This window comes from Oryzias latipes, chromosome 13 (genome assembly GCF_053564925.1).
Source record: "Oryzias latipes strain Hd-rR chromosome 13, Olatipes_Hd-rR_3.1".
Taxonomy (NCBI): domain Eukaryota; kingdom Metazoa; phylum Chordata; class Actinopteri; order Beloniformes; family Adrianichthyidae; genus Oryzias; species Oryzias latipes.
Window position 1 is genome coordinate 11,110,565 of NC_136249.1, and position 27,114 is coordinate 11,137,678.

Genomic DNA, 27,114 nt, shown 5'->3' on the forward strand with positions numbered 1-27,114 from the left:
TAAGTCAAACCCGTTTCTGAAAGAGAGGTAACTTATACTCGGAGTCAGTGTCCATGGTTACTTACTCTGTGAACCTAACCTGGTCGGGAGCAGGTTTTAGTGTCTAAACTCAAGGTTTCTGCCGGTCCCCTCCCCTTTTTAAAGACGAAGCGGTATTTTTCGCTTTAACCTTCATTGCCCAAATTTTCGTCACACAGAGACAGTCTAAGTGACAAGAATGGCTTGTCCTTTGTTGGAGGACTCAATAGACGAGGAGGCTGCATTAATTCGTAGAGAATTACATTTACGTCGTGCGAGGATTTTGAGACCTAGACTCGATTTTTTGTCATTTCCCCATATGTTTTTGCTTGAGCGTTACCGTTTTTCGTTGCAGTCATATATATATATGACATATATATAACATATATACAATGAAAATAACATTAGATATGTATTGCTATGTAGATGTTTCACATGTCAAATATTGTCAACAAAGCCTACATCCATGACATGCTCAAATTTGACCTGATTGAATTATGTTTTTATACTTCATTTTTAGCTGCTGCCATGTTCTTTTAATTCCTGCAGGATTGCATCTACATGAAAATGAAATCAGGGACATTAAATTAGATTAATGTAACAATTACTTTTTGGAAACACAATTTGCTAGTACTGCTTACTTTCTCAATCCCATATGAACCTATACCACTTGATCAATACAAGGGTAGACAAAAGTTCACTTTTAAAAACACAATCGCATGTATTCATATTAAACTGACAAACGTTTGCAAGAGGGGAAGGTTAACAAAAAAGTCCTCTAAACATTACCGACGTTAAATGCATTTTTCTCCCAGATCGGCTCTGTACACTATGCAGCATTTCATGCAATTACACCAGGAATAACACTTCAAAAGTACACCTAAATATCGCCATTTTTTATTTCACACCTTACGCTTTTTAAAAAGTTATTACAGACAATATTTTATAACAATGATTTAAATGCAAACTTACGCATTAACTTGACCAGCTATATTTTCCCACGCTAACTGTATCTGTTTTGCAGATGCAGCGGTGTTGCTTTTCTTCCGGAATATGTGCTCATATTCACTGTAACTCTGCAGCAGCACGTCAAGTTCAGCTGGCGAAAAATGTGCAGACCTCTTTTTTTCCACGGTTGCCATGGTGACTCGTAATATTTGGGCTCCATTCATAATGGCTTCTTATAGTCGCTGTGCGCATGCTTAACTCCGAATCAGTCCACTCAGAATTGATTGACCTAACTCCGATCAGCTTCTCTGAAACAGAAAACTCAGAGTTGTTAATCTCTTGATTGACCAACTCAGAGTTCAAGTTTAACCTCAGAGTTGGTTGAACCTCCTTTCTGAAACAGGCCCATGGTCTATGGTCCCGCAGGCGAGGCAGAGAGACAAGATGAAGAAGTAGCAAGAGTACAGGAGCATAGAGAACATAATCAGAATGAACAGGCTAAGCACCATAAGGGGTAACGAACTGCAGATGAATGCTGAGATGGACAATGCACTGTAGGCAGGGGGGGGAGCCTTCTGCCCTGCATTAAAGATAATGTTCTGTGGCTGACCATCCAAAAAAGGAATACTTATGTAAACTCTTATGTACTCTTATATAAGGTATATGTTGCTAATAACCAAAAAAGGAGAATGTCTTGATATGTTTATGATGTTTCTATGACTGACCCCCAAAAGGAATGTTTAATATAAAGTTTTATCCTGTTAAGGGAGGACTCTGTAGAGCATATCCTGACAATGTTTAGAATTTTATCCTATCCTGTTATGTTACTGACCCGTAAAAGGAGTGCTCTGTAGAAGATATTCTGACATGTTTATGATGGTATAGGATGAGTCTACGTAAAGGGTGAGCCTGCGGGAAGGGACCGGCCCTCCTTTTCCTCACGCTCATCAAAGAATATAAAAGATAAGGAAGCCCAACTTTATTCAGAGTCTGCTGTGGGTTACGTACGAACGCCCAGCCGGAGTTTTGTTTCAAGCCACTCTATCGGGACTGTTGGCTCTCCAGTCCGTGTGTCACGGTAGGGGCAGATGAAATGTTTTCTGTTGAAACTGCATGGCTTAAACTCCTGTGTTATGTTGTGTGACTGTTTTGAAGCGGGGAATAAAAAGACACATTTTATTCTAGCTTGCAGTCTTTGAGTCATTTGTTTCTGCTCAGTGCCTACCTCCCTCGAACCTGCAAAAAATTATTTCATAAAACAAATGCTGAAGCTGGATCTCCTTAGGAAGGCTGTATGGTGATGAATTGAGTGTTCCCAGCTGGTCTCAATCAGAGGGCAGAGCAGAGAGGGGAGGGGGAGGAGAGACTGCAAGAGGCACCATGGCAGTGTCAAACTTGTTCGCCACCCCCGTTTGTGTTAAAGGCTTGAATAGAAAAAAAGGCAGATGAAACATGGATTAAAATGTTAACCAATGACCCAAGACCAAGGTAAGAAAGTGCAGGGTGTTACCGTTTTAATCCATGTTACAGCAGCCGTTTCCTTTCCAATATAGCCCAAAAATGAAAGTCCCGCCGCGCTGCCTCGCCAGAATTGACATGCAAATTGCTGCCAATCAGATCAACCAGAAAGGTCACCGCCCCCAAGTCACAAACACACCTCCCTATCAATGCACGATAACCAAGCGAGCGCGCAGGATCACTGCTTAGTTATGGCAGGCGTGCAGTTTTAAAATGCAGGGTCGCTGGTTAGAATGTAAAAAGGTTGTTAGGTTCGCTCACTCAGTTCCTGAATACACCCACTCAGTTGTCTTTGCGCTTGTTCAATTTATGGGAGCGATGAAACGCCATCGGCTTGGACCTTCTCATTAATTAACTCTGCAAGACACGCAAGATTCAATGCATAGTAATGGGGCATGTGTGTCACGTCATATGTCACATGACGGCCGACCCAGTAATACATATGTATGGCGACTGCTTTTATGCTACTGAGCAGCATCCTGCACCTACAGCAGTGTGATTTTATGAGGAAGAGGGCAGTTCTGCTCCAGTCTAAATGTACTAATTACCCTGTTTTAATCTCTTACCTTTTCAACTAATGTAGTACTTTAAAAGTTTTAAGTAAAATATGTGAAAAAGAGAGAATCAAGCTCTTCAAGGTTTTGTGGGTGGCTCTCAAAAGAGCCGTTGTAGGTTAGTCCTTGGAGGACAGAAAACACGATTGTGGAGCTGCCATGGGTCTGCTCCCTCTGCAGGAAAGTGGATCATGAAGGAGTTTCTCAGCTGGAGAGCCTCTCTGTTGGCAGCAGCCTATTTTATCCTGTGCAGCGGCTCCTCTTCAGTTGCCACAGCCTCATTACTGCAGGTTCCTGTGGCGCTGAGGACCTGATGAAGCTGTGCAGAACACGAGAACTTCACATTCTGCTCTGGATTCTAGGTCAGACGGCAATACGGAGTCCACTGTGCAGAGAGCATCCAGAAGGCATTTTTTCCACAAACAGCCGGGCTGGTAATAGGTCGTAGTTCAAGATGCACCTCTATCGGGAAAGGAGGCATCCAGGGAATGACTGCATCGGGTTTCTCTGCAGTGGGAAGGGCTCATCTGCCACAAAGACACAGGGAAAAGTTAATTTGCTTTGGGGGGCCATCAGGACACCATGCTTGATGTCCACTACCCCACTGTCCACTGCCCCACTGTCCACTACCCCAGAGTACTTCAAAGCCACCAGACAAGAACTAACTAGTCTTGCTCCAGTGTGGGGACCTGGTAACTCTTATTGGGGGGAGTAAGTGGATCTATTAATGGACAGGTTTTTGTCTGAATCGCCCTTAGTCTGGCCCGTTTCCCAGGACCAGTTTGAGGTGGAACACCATCCAGCTACCGGCTCCAGGGATCATTCGGGCACGCAAACCCCTCCACCACGATAAGGTGGCGATTCAGGGAGGGGATATTTATCAGTCACAAGCCAATCACTAACAATTTGTGTGGGGAAACCGGAGGACTCGGAGAAAACCCACAGGACTGCCAGGCTTTAATTTGGTTCATTATCTGTATAGTTTGGTGACTGATATTTATTTATTTATCTATTTATTTATTTATTTATTTGTTTATTTGTTTGTTTATTGTTATTTTGGTATAATTGTTATTATTAATGTATTATTATTATTTTATTGTTAATGTATTATTTTTCTTTTTTTTCATTTTTAATAATGTATTATTTATTTATTTTATTATTCATGGTTTATTATTTTTAGTTTTTATTATTTTATTGTTATTCATGTATTTTATTCTTTATTTTTAATTATTATTTTTGTTATCATGGCCCACAGTCACTGACTTCAAGGACCATATGGCTTTAACAGTCTGTAAAAATCTAATTCACAAAAAAAGTCTTTTTTAGAACCTAGGGAAAGCCGGAGCACCAGGAGAGAACCCCATGCACAAACAATTTATTCACATAGAGATTTGTGCAGAGAAAAAAAACACTTCCAGACAACTAACTATCCATCCATTCATCCATCTTCTTCCACTCATGTGGGACGGGGTCGCGGGGGCAGCAGGCAGTGGGGTGCATAAATATGGTCTAGGACCTCCACTGATCAGGTGTTGAGCCACAACCGCTTTAGGTTGGAATTCTCAGAACGTGAGATATTCCCACTCACACACATATACACACTATATTTATTAAAACAATTTTTCTTTACTTTATGTCAAATTTACATTAAGCTCACACGCTGAACTGGAATTTATTTACGTCTTTTTCAATCAGTTCACGCCCCACAATCGGCTATTAGCAGTCAGCAGTTAGAATGTTAATCAAGAAAATAATTCAAAGACAAAAAATTTTTGTATTTTTTTTTAAATCAGGACGGCCTAAATTATAATTATAATAATAATGGACTATATTAATTTGCACTTTTCCAGACGCTGAAAGTGCTTACAATGTGTCCATTATTCATTCACTCTTGGTGATGGTATCTACTGATGGGGCCACAGCTTTCCTGGGGCAGACTGACAGAGGTGTGGCTGCCAATTCGCGCCAACGGCCCCCCCTGACCATCACCGGGACATTCATACACACACACAACAGCGGTTCCACACTGGAGGCAGGGAGGGTGAAGTGTCTTGCCCAAGGTTACTAGGGCGGATGACTGGGGTAGCAGGGATCGAGCCGCCGTCCCTGAGCCTGAGCCACTGCCACCCCATAATTAGCCTTCTTGAATGTCCTAGACCCTCCGGGTTCCTGGAACCCTCTTTGGTACGGCACCCTGATGGTTTCTGAGTGCAGCTCTTTGTTGGTGGAACCTGTTGGTGTTTTCTGTCATGGCAGGAGGTTCCTCCAACACAGGAACGGCAGCTCTGGCTGGAGCTCTTGGGGGCCTCAAAACAGCGTTGGGTGGTTGTTCTGCGTACTTTGAGGCTTTGTCTATCCTAGCTAAGTGTTCAGCCTTCTGCCTGAAGTCCTTATATTCCTGAGACAGCATCATGATCGCTTGCTTGAGGCTGTTGACTTCTCTCTCCAGAGCCTTTTTTTCATCTTTCAGAGAGGAGAACTGGAGAGTCATTTCAGAGTCTTTCTCAACTTTTTTCTGGATCTCCAAAAGCACTTCTTGTAGAACAGCATTTTGTTCTTGCTGAGCCTGGAGGCGATCAGTTTCCTCTTTGCACTTCTGTTCCAGAAGGTCAGCAGAAAAGCCATTGTCTCCACGGAAGCCTGCCTTTTCTTTGTAGAGCGCCACTCTTTGGGCCGTTAGCTTGGAGGTGAGCGCTTTCTTTTCGTCGATGGCGGTTCTCTGATTGGCTTTTATTGCAGCCAATTTGTCTTTTCCTTCAGCCAGGTTTTTCCGTTTCTCCTGAATTTCTTCCATTTCTTTGATGATATTTGTCTTTTCCTTTTCCCATTTCAGAGCCTCAGATTTTCCTTTGAAATGTTGTTTTTCCAAGTGGAAGACTTGTCCTTGCTCTTTTTTAAGGTTCTCCTGGAGGTCTTTGACTTCTTTAGAAATGTTTTCCTTTTGCTTTTCCAGATGAAGGGAATGTGTTTTTGCTTGGAGATACTCTTGTTTTCTTTTGGAGACTTGTTCCTGCTCCTTTTTAAGGTGGTCCCGTTTTTCCATGAGTTCAGAATTGGCTTGTTTCAGTCCCTGGAGGTCAGTGGTGACCTCGTGGAAGTGCTGAATCCATGGTTTAGCCTCCTCACACTGCAGAGTAAGATGAAGGATTTCAGAGTCCAGGATGGAGTTCTGCTCCTCCAGAAACTTGGTTTGGTCCAGGCTGGAGGCATAATGTTGTTTCAGTGCTGCCTCCTCCTCATGATGTCTCTGGAGGTTTTTCAGCTGGTTCTGAAGATCAAGGTTTTTCTCCTGCAGTGTTTGGAGGTGGTCTCTAGTCTCTTTCAGCAGCTTTTCTTGAGGTTCTAGAGCCACGATGGTGGTTTGGACCCTTTGAACCTCTTTCTGCAGCTCTTGGTTCTCCAGACTTAGAGCTTTGACTGTGAGCTTGGTTTTCTTTAACTCACTGGACAACTCTTCAGGATCCCAGACTCTCATCTGGAGCTCCTGAAGATTTGCCTTGAGGTTGGCATTGCTCTCAGTCAGGAGATTAATTTTTTGCTGCTGTTTCTTGCAACGGTCCTCCAGGGGTTTTTGGGCCTGGATTTTCTTGGTGACACGTTGCAAGTCTTTTTCCAGCTGCTTGGCAAGTTTGGAGGCTGATTTCTTTGCCTGGGAAAGTCCAGCGTAGGCTCCTCTGAGGCTTTTCTTGCCTTCCAGCTCAGCGGCGAGGGTTTGCAGCTGGCTGGTCATTGAAGTGATTTCCTGGACTTTAGTTTCCAGATCAGAGAGATTCTGTTTGAGGGAGCTCTCCTCAACCCCAGAGTCTCTGAGACGGCGTAAGAACATTTTCAGTGATTTTCTTTAGAGTTATGAAAATATTGAAAATGTCCTCGTCAAAAGTAAAATAGATGCAGTTTTTTGTGATATGAGAAAAAAAACTGCGTGTTCCTCAGTGGAAGTGGAAGACGCTTGACGGGAATGCAAGGCTTCTAGTAGCTGGGGAACAGAACGTGTGCTCACTGGTAAAACCAAACGGGCAATGAGAAAGAATGCTTTCTGGGGTCTATTTAAGGACTAAAGATGATGATGCGTACATGTCTGATGTCATGTAACTGTCTCTAAGCATGTGACATGTCTGATGTCACAGTGATGTCATTTTTTGTCAAACCGCCACAAGCCCCCACCTCCCCACAGGCTCTAAGCATGTCACATGTCTGATGTCACAGTGATGTAATTTTTTAGCAAACCGCTAAAGCCCCCCCCCCAAAACCAAATCAGTTTGTGTTGGAGGAAACTTCTAACGTCAGAGAAAAGACCAGCAGGTTCCACCAACACAGAGCTACAATAGAAAACCAAAGAGGGTTCCTGGAACCCGGCAGGTTAAGGGCCTTCCAAAAGGTTAATTTAGGCAACAGGCTGCCTAACAGACAGCCATTTTTAAAAACAAACATATAAATAAATAGGGGCTGCACGGTGGCGCAGTGGTTAGCGCTCTTGCCTCACAGCAAGAAGGCCCCTGGTTCAAGTCCCGGCTGGGGGACATGAAAAACAGAACATCAGTGGGGGGCCTTTCTGTGTGGAGTTTGCATGTTCTCCCCGTGCATGCGTGGGTTCTCTCCGGGGTCTCCGGCTTCCTCCCACCATCCAAAAACATGCTTCATAGGTTAATTGGCAACTCTAAATTGACCATAGGTGTGAATGCGGGAGTGAATGGGTGTGTGAGTGAGGACATTCTACCCTGCAACAAACTGGCAACTTGTTCAGGGTGTCCCCCCCTGCCTTCGCCCACAAGTGGCCGGGATAGGCTCCGGCAGCCCCGTGACCCCGAAAGGGATAAAACGGTTAAGAAAATGAATGAATGAACATTTAAATATATTTGTTTAAAGAACCCCCAACTCAGGAATCCCTGAGATTATCTGTCTCCAATGAGTCCCAGTGTCTTTGTGGCTGAAAAAGGACTTCATGCAATCATTCCCTGGGTGCCTCCTTCCCAGAGAGAGGTGCATCTGTAACTACAACCTCTCCCCAGCCGGGCTGGTTTTGAAGAATGCCTCTTGGATGCTTTCTGTGCAGAGGTGTCAGTATCAAGGCCTGGATGAAGTCCACCCAGAGGTTGTGGAGCAGAATGTGAGGGAAGCATGTGCTCCTCACAGCTTCATCAGGTCCTCAGCACCACAGGAACCTGCAGGGAGTGAAGCTGTGGTAACTGAAGAGGAGCCGCTGCACGGCCTCAAATCGTTGCTGCCAACAACTCTTCCAGAGAGGCTCTCTGGCTGGGAGACTCCTTCGTGATCCACTTTCCTGCAGAGGGAGCAGATCCATGGCAGAATCATGTTTCTGTCCTCCAAGGACCGACCCACAACGGCTCTTTTCAGAGCCACACACAAATCCTTGAAGATCTTGGTTTTCTCTTTTCACTGTTTATAGTCCTAACTTTTAAAGTAATATCCTAGTGTAGTAGTTGATAGTTCAAAAAGATTAAAACATGCAATATGCAATAAATCAATCGTTATCTATACTGTTTTTTTCCCAAAAATTTGTTCTTTTCAAACTTTTTTTTGTGTGTGATTTTGCCATTTGAAAGATAATCTGCAGATTCTTTTATCAGATTAAAAAACGTAGTTTCTCTTCATGTGTGGAAATGTGGAGAAGAGTTTCCTCAAAGATACTAAATAAATAAATTTATTTACAAGCCTTAACCAACTACAAGAGCCAGAGTTCAACCCCTCCCACAGCAGCAGAGCAGCAGCAGAAGAATTGAACAGATTCTTTGTCCGCTTTGAAACCTCCCTTTAACTACTGTTACCACACCCCTACAGCTGGTGGTAGGAGGGCGCCTGTGTTTGGCAGCGGAGCCACCACCAGTGTGTGAATGTGTGTGTGACTGTAAAAGCGCTTTGTCCTTGTAGGTAGAAAAGCGCTATACAAGTATACGCCATTTACCATTTACAGCACCAACACCAATGCTCTACTCATCCTCCAGGATTATGAGGTGACAGGAAGCCTGAGAGATACGAAACCAGGAAAGCTGCAGGACCAGACGGCATCCCGGGCCGGACTTTTGACGTTATCAACAGTCACTAAACCGTTTAACCTCTCTTTTTCCATTGCCTGTGTTCCAAACCTTGTCTTTGAATTGTAACTAGACACTGATGTGCAGCAGAAGATAAGAAAATAAGCTTTAAGCTTATTCCAATCATAAACCACTCTGACAGTAGATTAAAACTTTTACCATCATTTTGCTGTCATCTGACCTGTTAGAAATCTGAAAAAAAATCACTAAACTTAGTGAACTAGAACAAATTAACCAAAACAGACTCATTATTTAATTAAAAATATTAATTATTCTCTACAAAGCCAAAAAAGCAGCAATAGGAGAATCCTATGAGGACCAGAGCTGGAGACCAGAGCTTTTACTGATAAAGAGAATCTAAAACTTTTTGTGCATGAAATCCACCATTTCTAGTCCTGCAGGTTGTTGCCAGATTTGATTTCCTTCTGTTGTTCACCTTTTGCCACTTCCCATCAGGGGTCACCACAGTGAATCAGCTTTCACTGATTCACACAGGTGGTTTGGCAGAGAGTTTGTAAGGTAGATGCTCCTTCTGATGCAACCCTGTATTATCAAGGTACAGGGAGACCCAGAGAGAAAGTGGGACGGGTTGATTTGAGCTTTTTTAGCTTTTTAGCAGGTTTGCCTCCTCTGGGAAGCAAACCAAGGTTTCTTGTGCAGCAGTCCTACACCCAGCCAGCAGAGCTGTAATGTGTAAAGTTTGCCTTCAGTTTGTGTAACTTGTTGCTTGTAGTGACTTCTTTTGGTCACTAGGGGGTGCAGCTGCTTTGTTTTTTGTCTGATTTTCATACTTGTGTGGAATATTTTGGAATTTAAAGGAAAGCGTGTTTATATGTTTGTATGAGGACAATTTCCACTTTTTACATGACTTTTAAAAGTTCATATTGTTTGTGATTTCTGTGACTCACTATGATTTAAAATGACTTTAAAGCCACTTTATAAAAAGTTTGACACTAAAACACTCAAAAGTTCCATCCATCCATCCATCCGTCCATCCATTCTGCAGTTCTTAGTTCTCCGGACTTAGATGGCCACCCGAATTTAGAAACTTATGTGCAAATAGTCACTTTCTCAATCAAAATATACATCGATGACCCAAACTAACATGCTAGCAGCCACTTAAGCACCTCTACACTCATGGGGCCTGTTTCAGAAAGGAGGTTAAGTGTAAACTCTGAGTGCGTTAACCCTGAAATCAGGGAAACCCTGGGTTTTCCGTTTCAGAATGGGAGGTTTGTTAAACCAGAGTAAACAGAGTAAGTCAAACCTGTTTCTGAAAGAGAGGTAACTTATACTCGGAGTCAGTGTCCATGGTTACTTACTCTGTGAACCTAACCTGGTCGGGAGCAGGTTTTATTGTCTAAACTCAAGGTTTCTGCCGGTCCCCTCCCCTTTTTAAAGACGAAGCGGTATTTCTCGCTTTAACCTTCATTGCCCATATTTCCGTCACACAGAGACGGTCTAAGTGACAAGAATGGCTTGTCCTTTGTTGGAGGACTCAATAGACGAGGAGGCTGCATTAATTCGTAGAGAATTACATTTACGTCGTGCGAGGATTTTGAGACCTAGACTCGATTTTTTGTCATTTCCCCATATGTTTTTGCTTGAGCGTTACCGTTTTTCGTTGCAGTCATATATATATATGACATATATATAACATATATACAATGAAAATAACATTAGATATGTATTGCTATGTAGATGTTTCACATGTCAAATATTGTCAACAAAGCCTACATCCATGACATGCTCAAATTTGACCTGATTGAATTATGTTTTTATACTTCATTTTTAGCTGCTGCCATGTTCTTTTAATTCCTGCAGGATTGCATCTACATGAAAATGAAATCAGGGACATTGAATTAGATTAATGTAACAATTACTTTTTGGAAACACAATTTGCTAGTACTGCTTACTTTCTCAATCCCATATGAACCTATACCACTTGATCAATACAAGGGTAGACAAAAGTTCACTTTTAGAAACACAATCGCATGTATTCATATTAAACTGACAAACGTTTGCAAGAGGGGAAGGTTAACAAAAAAGTCCTCTAAACATTACCGACGTTAAATGCATTTTCCCCCCAGATCGGTTCTGTACACTATGCAGCATTTCATGCAATTACACCAGGAATAACACTTCAAAAGTACACCTAAATATCGCCATTTTTTATTTCACACCTTACGCTATTTAAAAAGTTATCTTGACCAGAGACCTAGACTCGATTTTTTGTCATTTCCCCATATGTTTTTGCTTGAGCGTTACCGGCCAGCATCCTGCACCTACAGCATTGTGATTTTACGAGGAAGAAGGCAGTTCTGCTCCAGTCGAAATGTACTATTTACCCTGTTTTAATCTCTTACCTTTTCAACTAATGTAGTACTTTAAAAGTTTTAGGTAAAAAATGTGGAAAAGAGAGAATCAAGCTCTTCAAGGTTTTGTGGGTGGCTCTCAAAAGAGCCGTTGTAGGTTAGTCCTTGGAGGACAGAAAACACGATTGTGGAGCTGCCATGGGTCTGCTCCCTCTGCAGGAAAGTGGATCATGAAGGAATTTCTCAGCTGGAGAGCCTCTCTGTTGGCAGCAGCCTATTTTATCCTGTGCAGCGGCTCCTCTTCAGTTGCCACAGCCTCATCACTGCAGGTTCCTGTGGCGCTGAGGACCTGATGAAGCTCTGCAGAACACCAGAACTTCACATTCTGCTCTGGATTCTAGGTCAGACGGCAATACGGACTCCACTGTGCAGAGAGCATCCAGAAGGCATTTTTTCCACAAACAGCCGGGCTGGTGATAGGTCGTAGTTCAAGATGCACCTCTATCGGGAAAGGAGGCGTCCAGGGAATGACTGCATCGGGTGTCTCTGCAGTGGGAAGGCCTCATCTGCCACAAAGACACAGAGAAAAGTTCATTTGCTTTGGGGGGCCATCAGGACAACATGCTTGATGTCCACTACCCCACTGTCCACTGCCCCACTGTCCACTGCACCAGAGCTCTTCAAAGCCTCCAGACAAGAACTAACTAGTCTTGCTCCAGTGTGGGGACCTGGTGACTCTTATTGGGGGGAGTAAGTGGATCTAGTAATGAACAGGTTTTTGTCTGAATCGCCCTTAGTCTGGCCCGTTTCCCAGGACGGGTTTGAGGTGGAACACCATCCAGCTACCGGCTCCAGGGATCATTCGGGCACGCAAACCCCTCCACCACGATAAGGTGGCGATTCAGGGAGGGGATATTTATCAGTCACTAGCCAATCACTAACAATTTGTGTGGGGAAACCGGAGGACTCGGAGAAAACCCACACGACTGCCAGGCTTTAATTTGGTTCATTATCTGTATAGTTTGGTGACTGATATTTATTTATTTATTTATGTATTTATTTATTTATTTATTTATTTATGTATTCCTTCATTTATTTATTCCTTCATTTATTTATTATTTATCTATTTATTTATTTATTTATTCATTTATTTATTTATTGTTTATTTCTTTGTTTATTGTTATTTTAGTATAAATATTATTATTCATGTATTATTATTATTTTATTGTTAATGTATTATTATTATTATTTTCATTTTTAATAATGTATTATTATTATTTTTTATTATTCATGGTTTATTATTTTTAGTTTTTATTATTTTATTGTTATTCATGTATTTTATTCTTTATTTTTAATTATTATTTTTGTTATCATGGCCCAGAGTCACTGACTTCAAAGACCTAATGGCTTTAACAGCCTGTAAAAATCTAATTCACAAAAAAAGTCTTTTTTAGAACCTAGGGAAAGCCGGAGCACCCGGAGAGAACCCCATGCACAAACATTTTATTCACATAGAGATTTGTGCAGAAAAAAAAAAACACTTCCAGACAACTAACTATCCATTCATCCATCTTCTTCCACTCATGTGGGACGGGGTCGCTGGAGCAGCAGTGCAGTGGGGCGCATAAATATGGTCTAGGACCTCCACTGATCAGGAGTTGAGCCACAACCGCTTTAGGTTGGAATTCTCAGCACGTGAGATATTTCCACTCACACACACATACACACTATATTTATTAAAACAATTTTTTTTCTTTACTTTACGTAAAATTTACATTAAGCTCACACCCTGAACTGGAATTTATTTACGTCTTTTTCACTCAGTTCACGTCCCACAATAGGCTATTAGCAGTCAGCAGTTAGAATGTTAATCAAGAAAATAATTTATAGACAACATTTTTTTGTATATTTTTTTTAAATCAGGACGGCCTAAATTATAATTATAATAATAATGGACTAAATTAATTTGCACTTTTCCAGACGCTGAAAGTGCTTACAATGTGTCCATTATTCATTCACTCTTGGTGATGGTATCTACTGATGGGGCCACAGCTTTCCTGGGGCAGACTGACAGAGGTGTGGCTGCCAATTCGCGCCAACGGCCCCCCCTGACCATCACCGGGACATTCATACACACACACAACAGCGGTTCCACACTGGAGGCAGGGAGGGTGAAGTGTCTTGCCCAAGGTTACTAGGGCGGATGACTGGGGTAGCAGGGATCAAGCCGCCGTCCCTGAGCCTGAGCCACTGCCACCCCATAATTAGCCTTCTTGAATGTCCTAGACCCTCCGGGTTCCTGGAACCCTCTTTGGTACGGCACCCTGATGGTTTCTGAGTGCAGCTCTTTGTTGGTGGAACCTGTTGGTGTTTTCTGTCATGGCAGGAGGTTCCTCCAACACAGGAACGGCAGCTCTGGCTGAAGCTCTTGGGGGCCTCAAAACAGCGTTGGGTGGTTGTTCTGCGTACTTTGAGGCTTTGTCTATCCTAGCTAAGTGTTCAGCCTTCTGCCTGAAGTCCTTATATTCCTGAGACAGCATCATGATCTCTTGCTTGAGGCTGTTGACTTCTCTCTCCAGAGCCTTTTTTTCATCTTTCAGAGAGGAGAACTGGAGAGTCATTTCAGAGTCTTTCTCAACTTTTTTCTGGATCTCCAAAAGCACTTCTTGTAGAACAGCATTTTGTTCTTGTTGAGCCTGGAGGCGATCAGTTTCCTCTTTGCACTTGTGTTCCAGAAGGTCAGCAGAAAAGCCATTGTCTCCACGGAAGCCTGCCTTTTCTTTGTAGAGCGCCACTCTTTGGGCCGTTAGCTTGGAGGTGAGCGCTTTCTTTTCGTCGATGGCGGTTTTCTGATTGGCTTTTATTGCAGCCAATTTGTCTTTTCCTTCAGCCAGGTTTTTCCGTTTTTCCTGAATTTCTTCCATTTCTTTGATGATATTTTGCTTTTCCTTTTCCCATTTCAGAACCTCAGATTTTGCTTTGAAATGTTGTTTTTCCAAGTGGAAGACTTGTCCTTGCTCTTTTTTAAGGTTCTCCTGGAGGTCTTTGACTTCTTTAGAAATGTTTTCCTTTTGCTTTTCCAGATGAAGGGAATGTGTTTTTGCTTGGAGATACTCTTGTTTTCTTTTGGAGACTTGTTCCTGCTCCTTTTTAAGGTGGTCCCGTTTTTCCATGAGTTCAGAATTGGCTTGTTTCAGTCCCTGGAGGTCAGTGGTGACCTCGTGGAAGTGCTGAATCCATGGTTTAGCCTCCTCACACTGCAGAGTAAGATGAAGGATTTCAGAGTCCAGGATGGAGTTCTGCTCCTCCAGAAACTTGGTTTGGTCCAGGATGGAGGCATAATGTTGTTTCAGTGCTGCCTCCTCCTCATGATGTCTCTGGAGGTCTTTCAGCTGGTTCTGAAGATCAAGGTTTTTCTCCTGCAGTGTTTGGAGGTGGTCTCTAGTCTCTTTCAGCAGCTTTTCTTGAGGTTCTAGAGCCACGATGGTGGTTTGGACCCTTTGAACCTCTTTCTGCAGCTCTTGGTTCTCCTGACTTAGAGCTTTGGCTGTGAGCTTGGTTTTCTTTAACTCACTGGACAACTCTTCAGGATCCCAGACTCTCATCTGGAGCTCCTGAAGATTTGCCTTGAGGTTGGCGTTGCTCTCAGTCAGGAGATGAATTTTTTGCTGCTGTTTCTTGCAACGGTCCTCCAGGGGTTTTTGGGCCTGGATTTTCTTGGTGACACGTTGCAAGTCTTTTTCCAGCTGCTTGGCAAGTTTGGAGGCTGATTTCTTTGCCTGGGAAAGTCCAGCGTAGGCTCCTCTGAGGCTTTTCTTGCCTTCCAGCTCAGCGGCGAGGGTTTGCAGCTGGCTGGTCATTGAAGTGATTTCCTGGACTTTAGTTTCTAGATCAGAGAGATTCTGTTTGAGGGAGCTCTCCTCAACCCCAGAGTCTCTGAGACGGCGTAAGAACATTTTCAGTGATTTTCTTTAGAGTTATGAAAATATTGAAAATGTCCTCGTCAAAAGTAAAATAGATGCAGTTTTTTGTGATATGAGAAAAAAAACTGCGTGTTCCTCAGTGGAAGTGGAAGACACTTGACGGGAATGCAAGGCTTCTAGTAGCTGGGGAACAGAACGTGTGCTCACTGGTAAAACCAAACGGGCAATGAGAAAGAATGCTTTCTGGGGTCTATTTAAGGACTAAAGATGATGATGCGTACATGTCTGATGTCATGTAACTGTCTCTAAGCATGTGACATGTCTGATGTCACAGTGATGTCATTTTTTAGCAAACCGCCACAAGCCCCCACCTCCCCACAGGCTCTAAGCATGTGACATGTCTGATGTCACAGTGATGTCATTTTTTGGCAAACCGTCACAAGACCCCCCCCCCCCCCCCCCCCAGGCTCAATGCATGTGGCATGTTTGATGTTTGAATTTCTGAATGCTGCTTTGAGGCGTCCTCTACAGGCTCCAGCCAGAGCTGCTGCAGATCACTTTCTTGCTCCAAAACCAGATCAGTTTGTGTTGGAGGAAACTTCTAACGTAAGAGAAAAGACCAGCAGGTTCCACCAACACAGAGCTACAATAGAAAACCAAAGAGGGTTCCTGGAACCCGGCAGGTTAAGGGCCTTCCAAAAGGTTAATTTAGGCAACAGGCTGCCTAACAGACAGCCATTTTTAAAAACAAACATTTAAATATATTTGTTTAAAGAACCCCCAACTCAGGAATCCCTGAGATTATCTGTCTCCAATGAGTCCCAGTGTCTTTGTGGCTGAAAAAGGACTTCATGCAATCATTCCCTGGGTGCCTCCTTCCCAGAGAGAGGTGCATCTGTAACTACAACCTCTCCCCAGCCGGGCTGGTTTTGAAGAATGCCTCTTGGATGCTTTCTGTGCAGAGGTGTCAGTATCAAGGCCTGGATGAAGTCCACCCAGAGGTTGTGGAGCAGAATGTGAGGGAAGCATGTGCTCCTCACAGCTTCATCAGGTCCTCAGCACCACAGGAACCTGCAGGGAGTGAAGCTGTGGTAACTGAAGAGGAGCCGCTGCACGGCCTCAAATCGTTGCTGCCAACAACTCTTCCAGAGAGGCTCTCTGGCTGGGAGACTCCTTCATGATCCACTTTCCTGCAGAGGGAGCAGATCCATGGCAGAATCATGTTTCTGTCCTCCAAGGACCGACCCACAACGGCTCTTTTCAGAGCCACACACAAATCCTTGAAGATCTTGGTTTTCTCTTTTCACTGTTTATAGTCCTAACTTTTAAAGTAATATCCTAGTGTAGTAGTTGATAGTGCAAAAAGATTAAAACATGCAATATGCAATAAATCAATCGTTATCTATACTGTTTTTTTTCCCAAAAATTTGTTCTTTTCAAACTTTTTTTTGTGTGTGATTTTGCCATTTGAAAGATAATCTGCAGATTCTTTCATCAGATTAAAAAACGTAGTTTCTCTTCATGTGTGGAAATGTGGAGAAGCGTTTCCTCAAAGATACTAAATAAATAAATTTATTTACAAGCCTTAACCAACTACAAGAGCCAGAGTTCAACCCCTCCCACAGCAGCAGAGCAGCAGCAGAAGAATTGAACAGATTCTTTGTCCGCTTTGAAACCTCCCTTTAACTACTGCCACCACACCCCCACAGCTGGTGGTAGGAGGGCGCCTGTGTTTGGCAGCGGAGCCACCACCAGTGTGTGAATGTGTGTGTGACTGTAAAAGCGCTTTGTCCTTGTAGGTAGAAAAGTGCTATACAAGTATACGCCATTTACCATTTACAGCACCAACACCAATGCTCTACTCATCCTCCAGGATTATGAGGTGACAGGAAGCCTGAGAGATACGAAACCTGGAAAGCTGCAGGACCAGACGGCATCCCGGGCCGGACTTTTGACGTTATCAACAGTCACTAAACCATTTAACCTCTCTTTGTCCATTGCCTGTGTTTCAAATTTTGTCTTTGAATTGTAACTAGACACTGATGTGCAGCAGAAGATAAGAAAATAAGCTTTAAGCTTATTCCAATCATAAACCACTCTGACAGTAGATTAAAACTTTTACCATCATTTTGCTGTCATCTGACTTGTTAGAAATCTGAACAAAAATCACTAAACTTAGTGAACTAGAACAAATTAACCAAAACAGACTCATTATTTAATTAAAAATATTAATAATTCTCTACAAAGCCAAAAAGCAGCAATAAGAGAATCCTATGAGGACCAGAGCTGGAGACCAGAGCTTTTACTGATAGAGAGAATCTAAAACTTTTTGTGCATGAAATCCACCATTTCTAGTCCTGCAGGTTGTTGCCAGATTTGATTTCCTTCTGTTGTTCACCTTTTGCCACATCCCATCAGGGGTCACCACAGTGAATCAGCTTTCACTGATTCACACAGGTGGTTTGGCAGAGAGTTTGTAAGGTAGATGCTCCTTCTGATGCAACCCTGTATTATCAAGGTACAGGGAGACCCAGAGAGAAAGTGGGACGGGTTGATTTGAGCTTTTTTAGATTTTTAGCAGGTTTGCCTCCTCTGGGAAGCAAACCAAGGTTTCTTGTGCAGCAGTCCTACACCCAGCCAGCAGAGCTGTAATGTGTAAAGTTTGCCTTCAGTTTGTGTAACTTGTTGCTTGTAGTGACTTCTTTTGGTCACTAGGGGGTGCAGCTGCTTTGTTTTTTGTCTGATGTTCATATTTGTGTGGAATATTTTGGAATTTAAAGGAAAGCGTGTTTATATGTTTGTATAAGGACAATTTCCACTTTTTACATGACTTTTAAAAGTTCATGTTGTTTGTGATTTCTGTGACTCACTATGATTTAAAATGACTTTAAAGCCACTTTATAAAAAGTTTGACACTAAAACACTCAAAAGTTCCATCCATCCATCCATCCGTCCATCCATTCTGCAGTTCTTAGTTCTCCGGACTTAGATGGCCACCCGAATTTAGAAACTTATGTGCAAATAGTCACTTTCTCAATCAAAATATACATCGATGACCCAAACTAACATGCTAGCAGCCACTTAAGCACCTCTACACTCATGGGGCCTGTTTCAGAAAGGAGGTTAAGTGTAAACTCTGAGTGCGTTAACCCTGAAATCAGGGAAACCCTGGGTTTTCTGTTTCAGAATGGGAGGTTTGTTAAACCAGAGTAAACAGAGTAAGTCAAACCCGTTTCTGAAAGAGAGGTAACTTATACTCGGAGTCAGTGTCCATGGTTACTTACTCTGTGAACCTAACCTGGTCGGGAGCAGGTTTTATTGTCTAAACTCAAGGTTTCTGCCGGTCCCCTCCCCTTTTTAAAGACGAAGCGGTATTTTTCGCTTTAACCTTCATTGCCCAAATTTTCGTCACACAGAGACAGTCTAAGTGACAAGAATGGCTTGTCCTTTGTTGGAGGACTCAATAGACGAGGAGGCTGCATTAATTCGTAGAGAATTACATTTACGTCGTGCAAGGATTTTGAGACCTAGACTCGATTTTTTGTCATTTCCCCATATGTTTTTGCTTGAGCGTTACCGGCCAGCATCCTGCACCTACAGCATTGTGATTTTACGAGGAAGAAGGCAGTTCTGCTCCAGTCGAAATGTACTATTTACCCTGTTTTAATCTCTTACCTTTTCAACTAATGTAGTACTTTAAAAGTTTTAGGTAAAAAATGTGGAAAAGAGAGAATCAAGCTCTTCAAGGTTTTGTGGGTGGCTCTCAAAAGAGCCGTTGTAGGTTAGTCCTTGGAGGACAGAAAACACGATTGTGGAGCTGCCATGGGTCTGCTCCCTCTGCAGGAAAGTGGATCATGAAGGAATTTCTCAGCTGGAGAGCCTCTCTGTTGGCAGCAGCCTATTTTATCCTGTGCAGCGGCTCCTCTTCAGTTGCCACAGCCTCATCACTGCAGGTTCCTGTGGCGCTGAGGACCTGATGAAGCTGTGCAGAACACCAGAACTTCACATTCTGCTCTGGATTCTAGGTCAGACGGCAATACGGACTCCACTGTGCAGAGAGCATCCAGAAGGCATTTTTTCCACAAACAGCCGGGCTGGTAATAGGTCGTAGTTCAAGATGCACCTCTATCGGGAAAGGAGGCATCCAGGGAATGACTGCATCGGGTGTCTCTGCTGTGGGAAGGCCTCATCTGCCACAAAGACACAGAGAAAAGTTCATTTGCTTTGGGGGGCCATCAGGACAACATGCTTGATGTCCACTACCCCACTGTCCACTGCCCCACTGTCCACTGCACCAGAGCTCTTCAAAGCCACCAGACAAGAACTAACTAGTCTTGCTCCAGTGTGGGGACCTGGTAACTCTTATTGGGGGGAGTAAGTGGATCTAGTAATGAACAGGTTTTTGTCTGAATCGCCCTTAGTCTGGCCCGTTTCCCAGGACGGGTTTGAGGTGAAACACCATCCAGCTACCGGCTCCAGGGATCATTCGGGCACGCAAACCCCTCCACCACGATAAGGTGGCGATTCAGGGAGGGGATATTTATCAGTCACTAGCCAATCACTAACAATTTGTGTGGGGAAACCGGAGGACTCGGAGAAAACCCACACGACTGCCAGGCTTTAATTTGGTTCATTATCTGTATAGTTTGGTGACTGATATTTATTTATTTATCTATTTATTTATTTATTTATTTATTTATTTATTTATTTATTTATTTATTTATATTTTTATTTATTTATTTACTTATTTATTTACTTATTATTTATTTATTTACTTATTTATTTACTTATTATTTATTTATTTATTTATTCATTTATTTATTGTTTATTTCTTTGTTTTATTGGTATTTTAGTATAAATCTTTTTATTCATGTATTATTATTATGTTATTGTTAATGTATTATTATTATTATTTTCATTTTTAATAATGTATTATTATTATTTTTTATTATTCATGGTTTATTATTTTTAGTTTTTATTATTTTATTGTTATTCATGTATTTTTTTCTTTATTTTTAATGATTATTTTTGTTATCATGGCCCAGAGTCACTGACTTCAAGGACCATATGGCTTTAACAGTCTGTAAAAATCTAATTCACAAAAAAAGTCTTTTTTAGAACCTAGGGAAAGCCGGAGCACCCGGAGAGAACCCCATGCACAAACAATTTATTCACATAGAGATTTGTGCAGAGAAAAAAAACACTTCCAGACAACTAACTATCCATCCATCCATCCATCTTCTTCCACTCATGTGGGACGGGGTCGCGGGGGCAGCAGGCAGTGGGGTGCATAAATATGGTCTAGGACCTCCACTGATCAGGAGTTGAGCCACAACCGCTTTAGGTTGGAATTCTCAGCATGTGAGATATTCCCACTCACACACATATACACACTATATTTCTTAAAACAAAATTTTTCTTTACTTTACGTCAAATTTACATTAAGCTCAGACCCTAAACTGGAATTTATTTACGTCTATTTCACTCAGTTCACGCCCCACAATAGGCTATTAGCAGTCAGCAGTTAGAATGTTAATCAAGAAAATAATTTATAGACAACATTGTTTTGTATTTTTTTTTAAATCAGGACGGCCTAAATTATAATTATAATAATAATGGACTATATTAATTTGCACTTTTCCAGACGCTGAAAGTGCTTACAATGTGTCCATTATTCATTCACTCTTGGTGATGGTATCTACTGATGGGGCCACAGCTTTCCTGGGGCAGACTGACAGAGGTGTGGCTGCCAATTCGCGCCAACGGCCCCCCCTGACCATCACCGGGACATTCATACACACACACAACAGCGGTTCCACACTGGAGGCAGGGAGGGTGAAGTGTCTTGCCCAAGGTTACTAGGGCGGATGACTGGGGTAGCAGGGATCAAGCCGCCGTCCCTGAGCCTGAGCCACTGCCACCCCATAATTAGCCTTCTTGAATGTCCTAGACCCTCCGGGTTCCTGGAACCCTCTTTGGTACGGCACCCTGATGGTTTCTGAGTGCAGCTCTTTGTTGGTGGAACCTGTTGGTGTTTTCTGTCATGGCAGGAGGTTCCTCCAACACAGGAACGGCAGCTCTGGCTGGAGCTCTTGGGGGCCTCAAAACAGCGTTGGGTGGTTGTTCTGCGTACTTTGAGGCTTTGTCTATCCTAGCTAAGTGTTCAGCCTTCTGCCTGAAGTCCTTATATTCCTGAGACAGCATCATGATCGCTTGCTTGAGGCTGTTGACTTCTCTCTCCAGAGCCTTTTTTTCATCTTTCAGAGAGGAGAACTGGAGAGTCATTTCAGAGTCTTTCTCAACTTTTTTCTGGATCTCCAAAAGCACTTCTTGTAGAACAGCATTTTGTTCTTGCTGAGCCTGGAGGCGATCAGTTTCCTCTTTGCACTTGTGTTCCAGAAGGTCAGCAGAAAAGCCATTGTCTCCACGGAAGCCTGCCTTTTCTTTGTAGAGCGCCACTCTTTGGGCCGTTAGCTTGGAGGTGAGCGCTTTCTTTTCGTCGATGGCGGTTCTCTGATTGGCTTTTATTGCAGCCAATTTGTCTTTTCCTTCAGCCAGGTTTTTCCGTTTCTCCTGAATTTCTTCCATTTCTTTGATGATATTTTGCTTTTCCTTTTCCCATTTCAGAACTTCAGATTTTGCTTTGAAATGTTGTTTTTCCAATTGGAAGACTTGTCCTTGCTCTTTTTTAAGGTTCTCCTGGAGGTCTTTGACTTCTTTAGAAATGTTTTCCTTTTGCTTTTCCAGATGAAGGGAATGTGTTTTTGCTTGGAGATACTCTTGTTTTCTTTTGGAGACTTGTTCCTGCTCCTTTTTAAGGTGGTCCCGTTTTTCCATGAGTTCAGAATTGGCTTGTTTCAGTCCCTGGAGGTCAGTGGTGACCTCGTGGAAGTGCTGAATCCATGGTTTAGCCTCCTCACACTGCAGAGTAAGATGAAGGATTTCAGAGTCCAGGATGGAGTTCTGCTCCTCCAGAAACTTGGTTTGGTCCAGGCTGGAGGCATAATGTTGTTTCAGTGCTGCCTCCTCCTCATGATGTCTCTGGAGGTTTTTCAGCTGGTTCTGAAGATCAAGGTTTTTCTCCTGCAGTGTTTGGAGGTGGTCTCTAGTCTCTTTCAGCAGCTTTTCTTGAGGTTCTAGAGCCACGATGGTGGTTTGGACCCTTTGAACCTCTTTCTGCAGCTCTTGGTTCTCCTGACTTAGAGCTTTGACTGTGAGCTTGGTTTTCTTTAACTCACTGGACAACTCTTCAGGATCCCAGACTCTCATCTGGAGCTCCTGAAGATTTGCCTTGAGGTTGGCATTGCTCTCAGTCAGGAGATTAATTTTTTGCTGCTGTTTCTTGCAACGGTCCTCCAGGGGTTTTTGGGCCTGGATTTTCTTGGTGACACGTTGCAAGTCTTTTTCCAGCTGCTTGGCAAGTTTGGAGGCTGATTTCTTTGCCTGGGAAAGTCCAGCGTAGGCTCCTCTGAGGCTTTTCTTGCCTTCCAGCTCAGCGGCGAGGGTTTGCAGCTGGCTGGTCATTGAAGTGATTTCCTGGACTTTAGTTTCCAGATCAGAGAGATTCTGTTTGAGGGAGCTCTCCTCAACCCCAGAGTCTCTGAGACGGCGTAAGAACATTTTCAGTGATTTTCTTTAGAGTTATGAAAATATTGAAAATGTCCTCGTCAAAAGTAAAATAGATGCAGTTTTTTGTGATATGAGAAAAAAAACTGCGTGTTCCTCAGGGGAAGTGGAAGACGCTTGACGGGAATGCAAGGCTTCTAGTAGCTGGGGAACAGAACGTGTGCTCACTGGTAAAACCAAACGGGCAATGAGAAAGAATGCTTTCTGGGGTCTATTTAAGGACTAAAGATGATGATGCGTACATGTCTGATGTCATGTAACTGTCTCTAAGCATGTGACATGTCTGATGTCACAGTGATGTCTATTTTTAGCAAACCGCCACAAGCCCCCACCTCCCCACAGGCTCTAAGCATGTGACATGTCTGATGTCACAGTGATGTCATTTTTTAGCAAACCGCCACAAGCCCCCCACCCCCCAGGATCTAAGCATGTGGCATGTTTGATGTTTGAATTTCTGAATGCTGCTTTGAGGCGTCCTCTACAGGATCCAGCCAGAGCTGCTGCAGATCACTTTCTTGCTCCAAAACCAAATCAGTTTGTGTTGGAGGAAACTTCTAACGTCAGAGAAAAGACCAGCAGGTTCCACCAACACAGAGCTACAATAGAAAACCAAAGAGGGTTCCTGGAACCCGTCAGGTTAAGGGCCTTCCAAAAGGTTAATTTAGGCAACAGGCTGCCTAACAGACAGCCAATTTTAAAAACAAACATTTAAATAAATAGGGGCTGCACGGTGGCGCAGTGGTTAGCGCTCTTGCCTCACAGCAAGAAGGCCCCTGGTTCAAGTCCCGGCTGGGGGACATGAAAAACAGAACATCAGTGGGGGGCCTTTCTGTGTGGAGTTTGCATGTTCTCCCCGTGCATGCGTGGGTTCTCTCCGGGGTCTCCGGCTTCCTCCCACCATCCAAAAACATGCTTCATAGGTTAATTGGCAACTCTAAATTGAACATAGGTGTGAATGCGGGAGTGAATGGGTGTGTGAGTGAGGACATTCTACCCTGCAACAAACTGGCAACTTGTTCAGGGTGTCCCCCCCTGCCTTCGCCCACAAGTGGCCGGGATAGGCTCCGGCAGCCCCGTGACCCCGAAAGGGATAAAACGGTTAAGAAAACGAATGAATGAATGAACATTTAAATATATTTGTTTAAAGAACCCCCATTCCTGAGATTATCTGTCTCCAATGAGTCCCAGTGTCTTTGTGGCTGAAAAAGGACTTCATGCAATCATTCCCTGGGTGCCTCCTTCCCAGAGAGAGGTGCATCTGTAACTACAACCTCTCCCCAGCCGGGCTGGTTTTGAAGAATGCCTCTTGGATGCTTTCTGTGCAGAGGTATCAGTATCAAGGCCTGGATGAAGTCCACCCAGAGGTTGTGGAGCAGAATGTGAGGGAAGCATGTGCTCCTCACAGCTTCATCAGGTCCTCAGCACCACAGGAACCTGCAGGGAGTGAAGCTGTGGTAACTGAAGAGGAGCCGCTGCACGGCCTCAAATCGTTGCTGCCAACAACTCTTCCAGAGAGGCTCTCTGGCTGGGAGACTCCTTCATGATCCACTTTCCTGCAGAGGGAGCAGATCCATGGCAGAATCATGTTTCTGTCCTCCAAGGACCGACCCACAACGGCTCTTTTCAGAGCCACACACAAATCCTTGAAGATCTTGGTTTTCTCTTTTCCCTGTTTGTAGTCCTAACTTTTAAAGTAATATCCTAGTGTAGTAGTTGATAGTTTAAAAAGATTAAAACATGCAATATGCAATAAATCAATCGTTATCTATACTGTTTTTTTTCCAAAAATTTGTTCTTTTCAAACTTTTTTTTGTGTGTGATTTTGCAATTTGAAAGAGATAATCTGCAGATTCTTTCATCAGATTAAAAAACGTAGTTTCTCTTCACGTGTGGAAATGTGGAGAAGAGTTTTCTCAAAGATCCTCAGATGAATCTTTATTTACAATCCTTAACCAACTACAGGAGCCAGAGTTCAACCCCTCCCACAGCAGCAGAGCAGAAGAAGAATTGAACAGATTCTTTGTCCGCTGTGGCTGGTTCGCCCGTCGTCCTGAGTCAGGCGGACCTCTATTCACTAATGCGGAGACGAGGATCCAGATGGTGGAGTATGGGAGTCTGGGAGAAGAGGGACTTGGGTGGCTGCGGGCATCCAGACGCTGACATCTTTTGATCAGCGAGGTGAGCAGTGCAGTGACTGGTGATGCCCCTGATGAACCGCTGGTTGACGTTGGCGAACCCCAGAGCTGTCGCACAGACTTTGGCTGTGGCCACTGAACCACAGCCTCAACCTTCCCTTGGTCCATGAACATCCCCTAAGCACTGATGATGTCTTTTTAGATTGATGGAGTTTTTTGGGGATTAAATGTTCGACAGGTCATATTTTAAAGAGCAGAATCTGTATAACATTCAAATTCTTCACTTTTTGTGGATAATCTATGATTCAGATCATGGAAAATGAATGAAAACAATAAAAAATACTTCTGCATTTCTTAAACCGTTCAAAAAAAGCAGGACTTGGTTGTTACAATATTTATAGCAAAACCAACTCCTCCCAGAGAGCAATATTTAACATTCTCCTAATAAATGGACAGAGCTGACTAAAAAACAAAAATAGACAATACAGGTCAATCATTTTCAAACCATATCTTGTCATTGCTTTGACCTTTCGCAATACCATGCAGAGGCTGGGTGAGGCTGGCTCTGGTGGAGGTGAGTGGTGTTTCAAGTCTTTCTGCATCTTGGCTCTACACCCAGGCCTGCCATCCCGAGAAGAGTCTGCTGAGGTTTTTGGGGTCCATGGCTTGTTGAATGAGCAGGTTGACCTGTCCGCCCACGCTCAGCACCGCTCCATCCTCCACCCCCTTCAGCTTTTCCTGCAGGCGCAGCAACACCCGCTCCGCCACCTTGTTGAAGCTCTGACTGTCGCTGTGGGAAAATCGTGCACATAAACAAAAGTCTAAATCCAACAAGGCACCTCCCTAATTCTGCATTTCTTTGGTCAATCACCTGGATTTATGATGGTCGTTTATGTCAACACCTCCCATTGTGGAGCCAAGAGTGGCGTTGAGGTCCTGCTGCTCGTCGTGCTGCAGGTGGAAGGCTTTCAAAGGGTTCATGGTCCAATCAAACAGAGGGTCGTACAGCAGCACCTACACGCATTAAACCGGCATGTAATGCACGTTACAGACATGACTGATGAGACGTAAAAGAGCCTGCATGAACTACTCCAGTCTCATACCTCCACAATGGTCAACAGAGCTTCTTGAGAGCTCCTCATCACTTCCATCGTCTTCTCACAACATCTGATCGGAGATAAATCTGAAGCTCATGAACAGCATCCGCCTCAAGTACTTAAAAGAGCTTTGATAACCGATAAATATCCAAACAAAAATCCAAGTAACTAAACCATTTACTCAGAGACTTAATCACCTCCTGAAAACTCCCTCCACTCCTGTGATGCCCATCCCGTCCACAATGTCTCTGGAGAGCCTGAAAGGAACCGTCTCAGGGGTGGGGAGGATCTTCCCCTGCTCAAAGGCAACTCCTGAACAGCAAAACATATGAAGAAGAATCTAAAAACTGCCATCAGATGATGGGCATGTTGGAAGTCAGATTACCTAAATCGATGTGCACCAGTTCAGCAGTCTCCTCATCGATCAGAATGTTCTGGATGTGTCTGTCGCCCAGACCGACGATGTAGCCGACTGCAGGTACGAGATACACACAAAAAAGAGGATTTTTGTCTCTACATACACAATAGAACGTTTCTACACAAAATGAATCTGAAGAAAGTAAAAAAGGAAAACGTATTTAAAAAAAAAAAGATTTTCTGTCTTGCAAGAAAAACATCTTATCAAGTTTTTTAATGGCAACATAATCTTAGTTTGAAAAAACACGTCTTAGAAAAAGAACTCTTGGTAAGACACCTTTTCTTGCCCCATTGACAGTTTTTTTTTTCTTATTTAAAAGAAAACTTCCAATGGGGTAATAATTTTTGACTTTTTATCTAAGGGGCGTGTTTTTCCAGTGCATAGTTTTTATTCTAGGCTTTTAGTTAAACACAAGATTTAAATTTTTGCTCACGTTTAAAACAAAGCCTAAAGTTTTGTAAGGAAAGTTCAACACAGTGGTGCAAAAACAACCATTGTTTCAACAAGAT

General features: G+C 43.2%; 1 protein-coding gene across 4 annotated transcripts in view; it reads right to left on the minus strand.

The window, feature by feature from the left end:
* Positions 1 to 24,863: 24,863 nt before the first annotated feature.
* Positions 24,864 to 27,114, minus strand: part of atm (ATM serine/threonine kinase) — a 35,125-nt gene continuing 32,874 nt past the window's right edge. For all 4 annotated transcript variants that reach the window (XM_078929615.1, XM_020708434.3, XM_011482862.4 and 1 more), the window contains 5 exons: positions 26,573 to 26,659; positions 26,385 to 26,499; positions 26,194 to 26,257; positions 25,962 to 26,104; positions 24,864 to 25,880 (listed from right to left, as the gene is read on the minus strand). In XM_078929615.1, the coding sequence (XP_078785741.1) occupies positions 25,700 to 25,880; positions 25,962 to 26,104; positions 26,194 to 26,257; positions 26,385 to 26,499; positions 26,573 to 26,659 (590 nt within the window). In that variant the 3' untranslated portion in view covers positions 24,864 to 25,699. The remainder of the gene's footprint in view (positions 25,881 to 25,961; positions 26,105 to 26,193; positions 26,258 to 26,384; positions 26,500 to 26,572; positions 26,660 to 27,114) is intronic.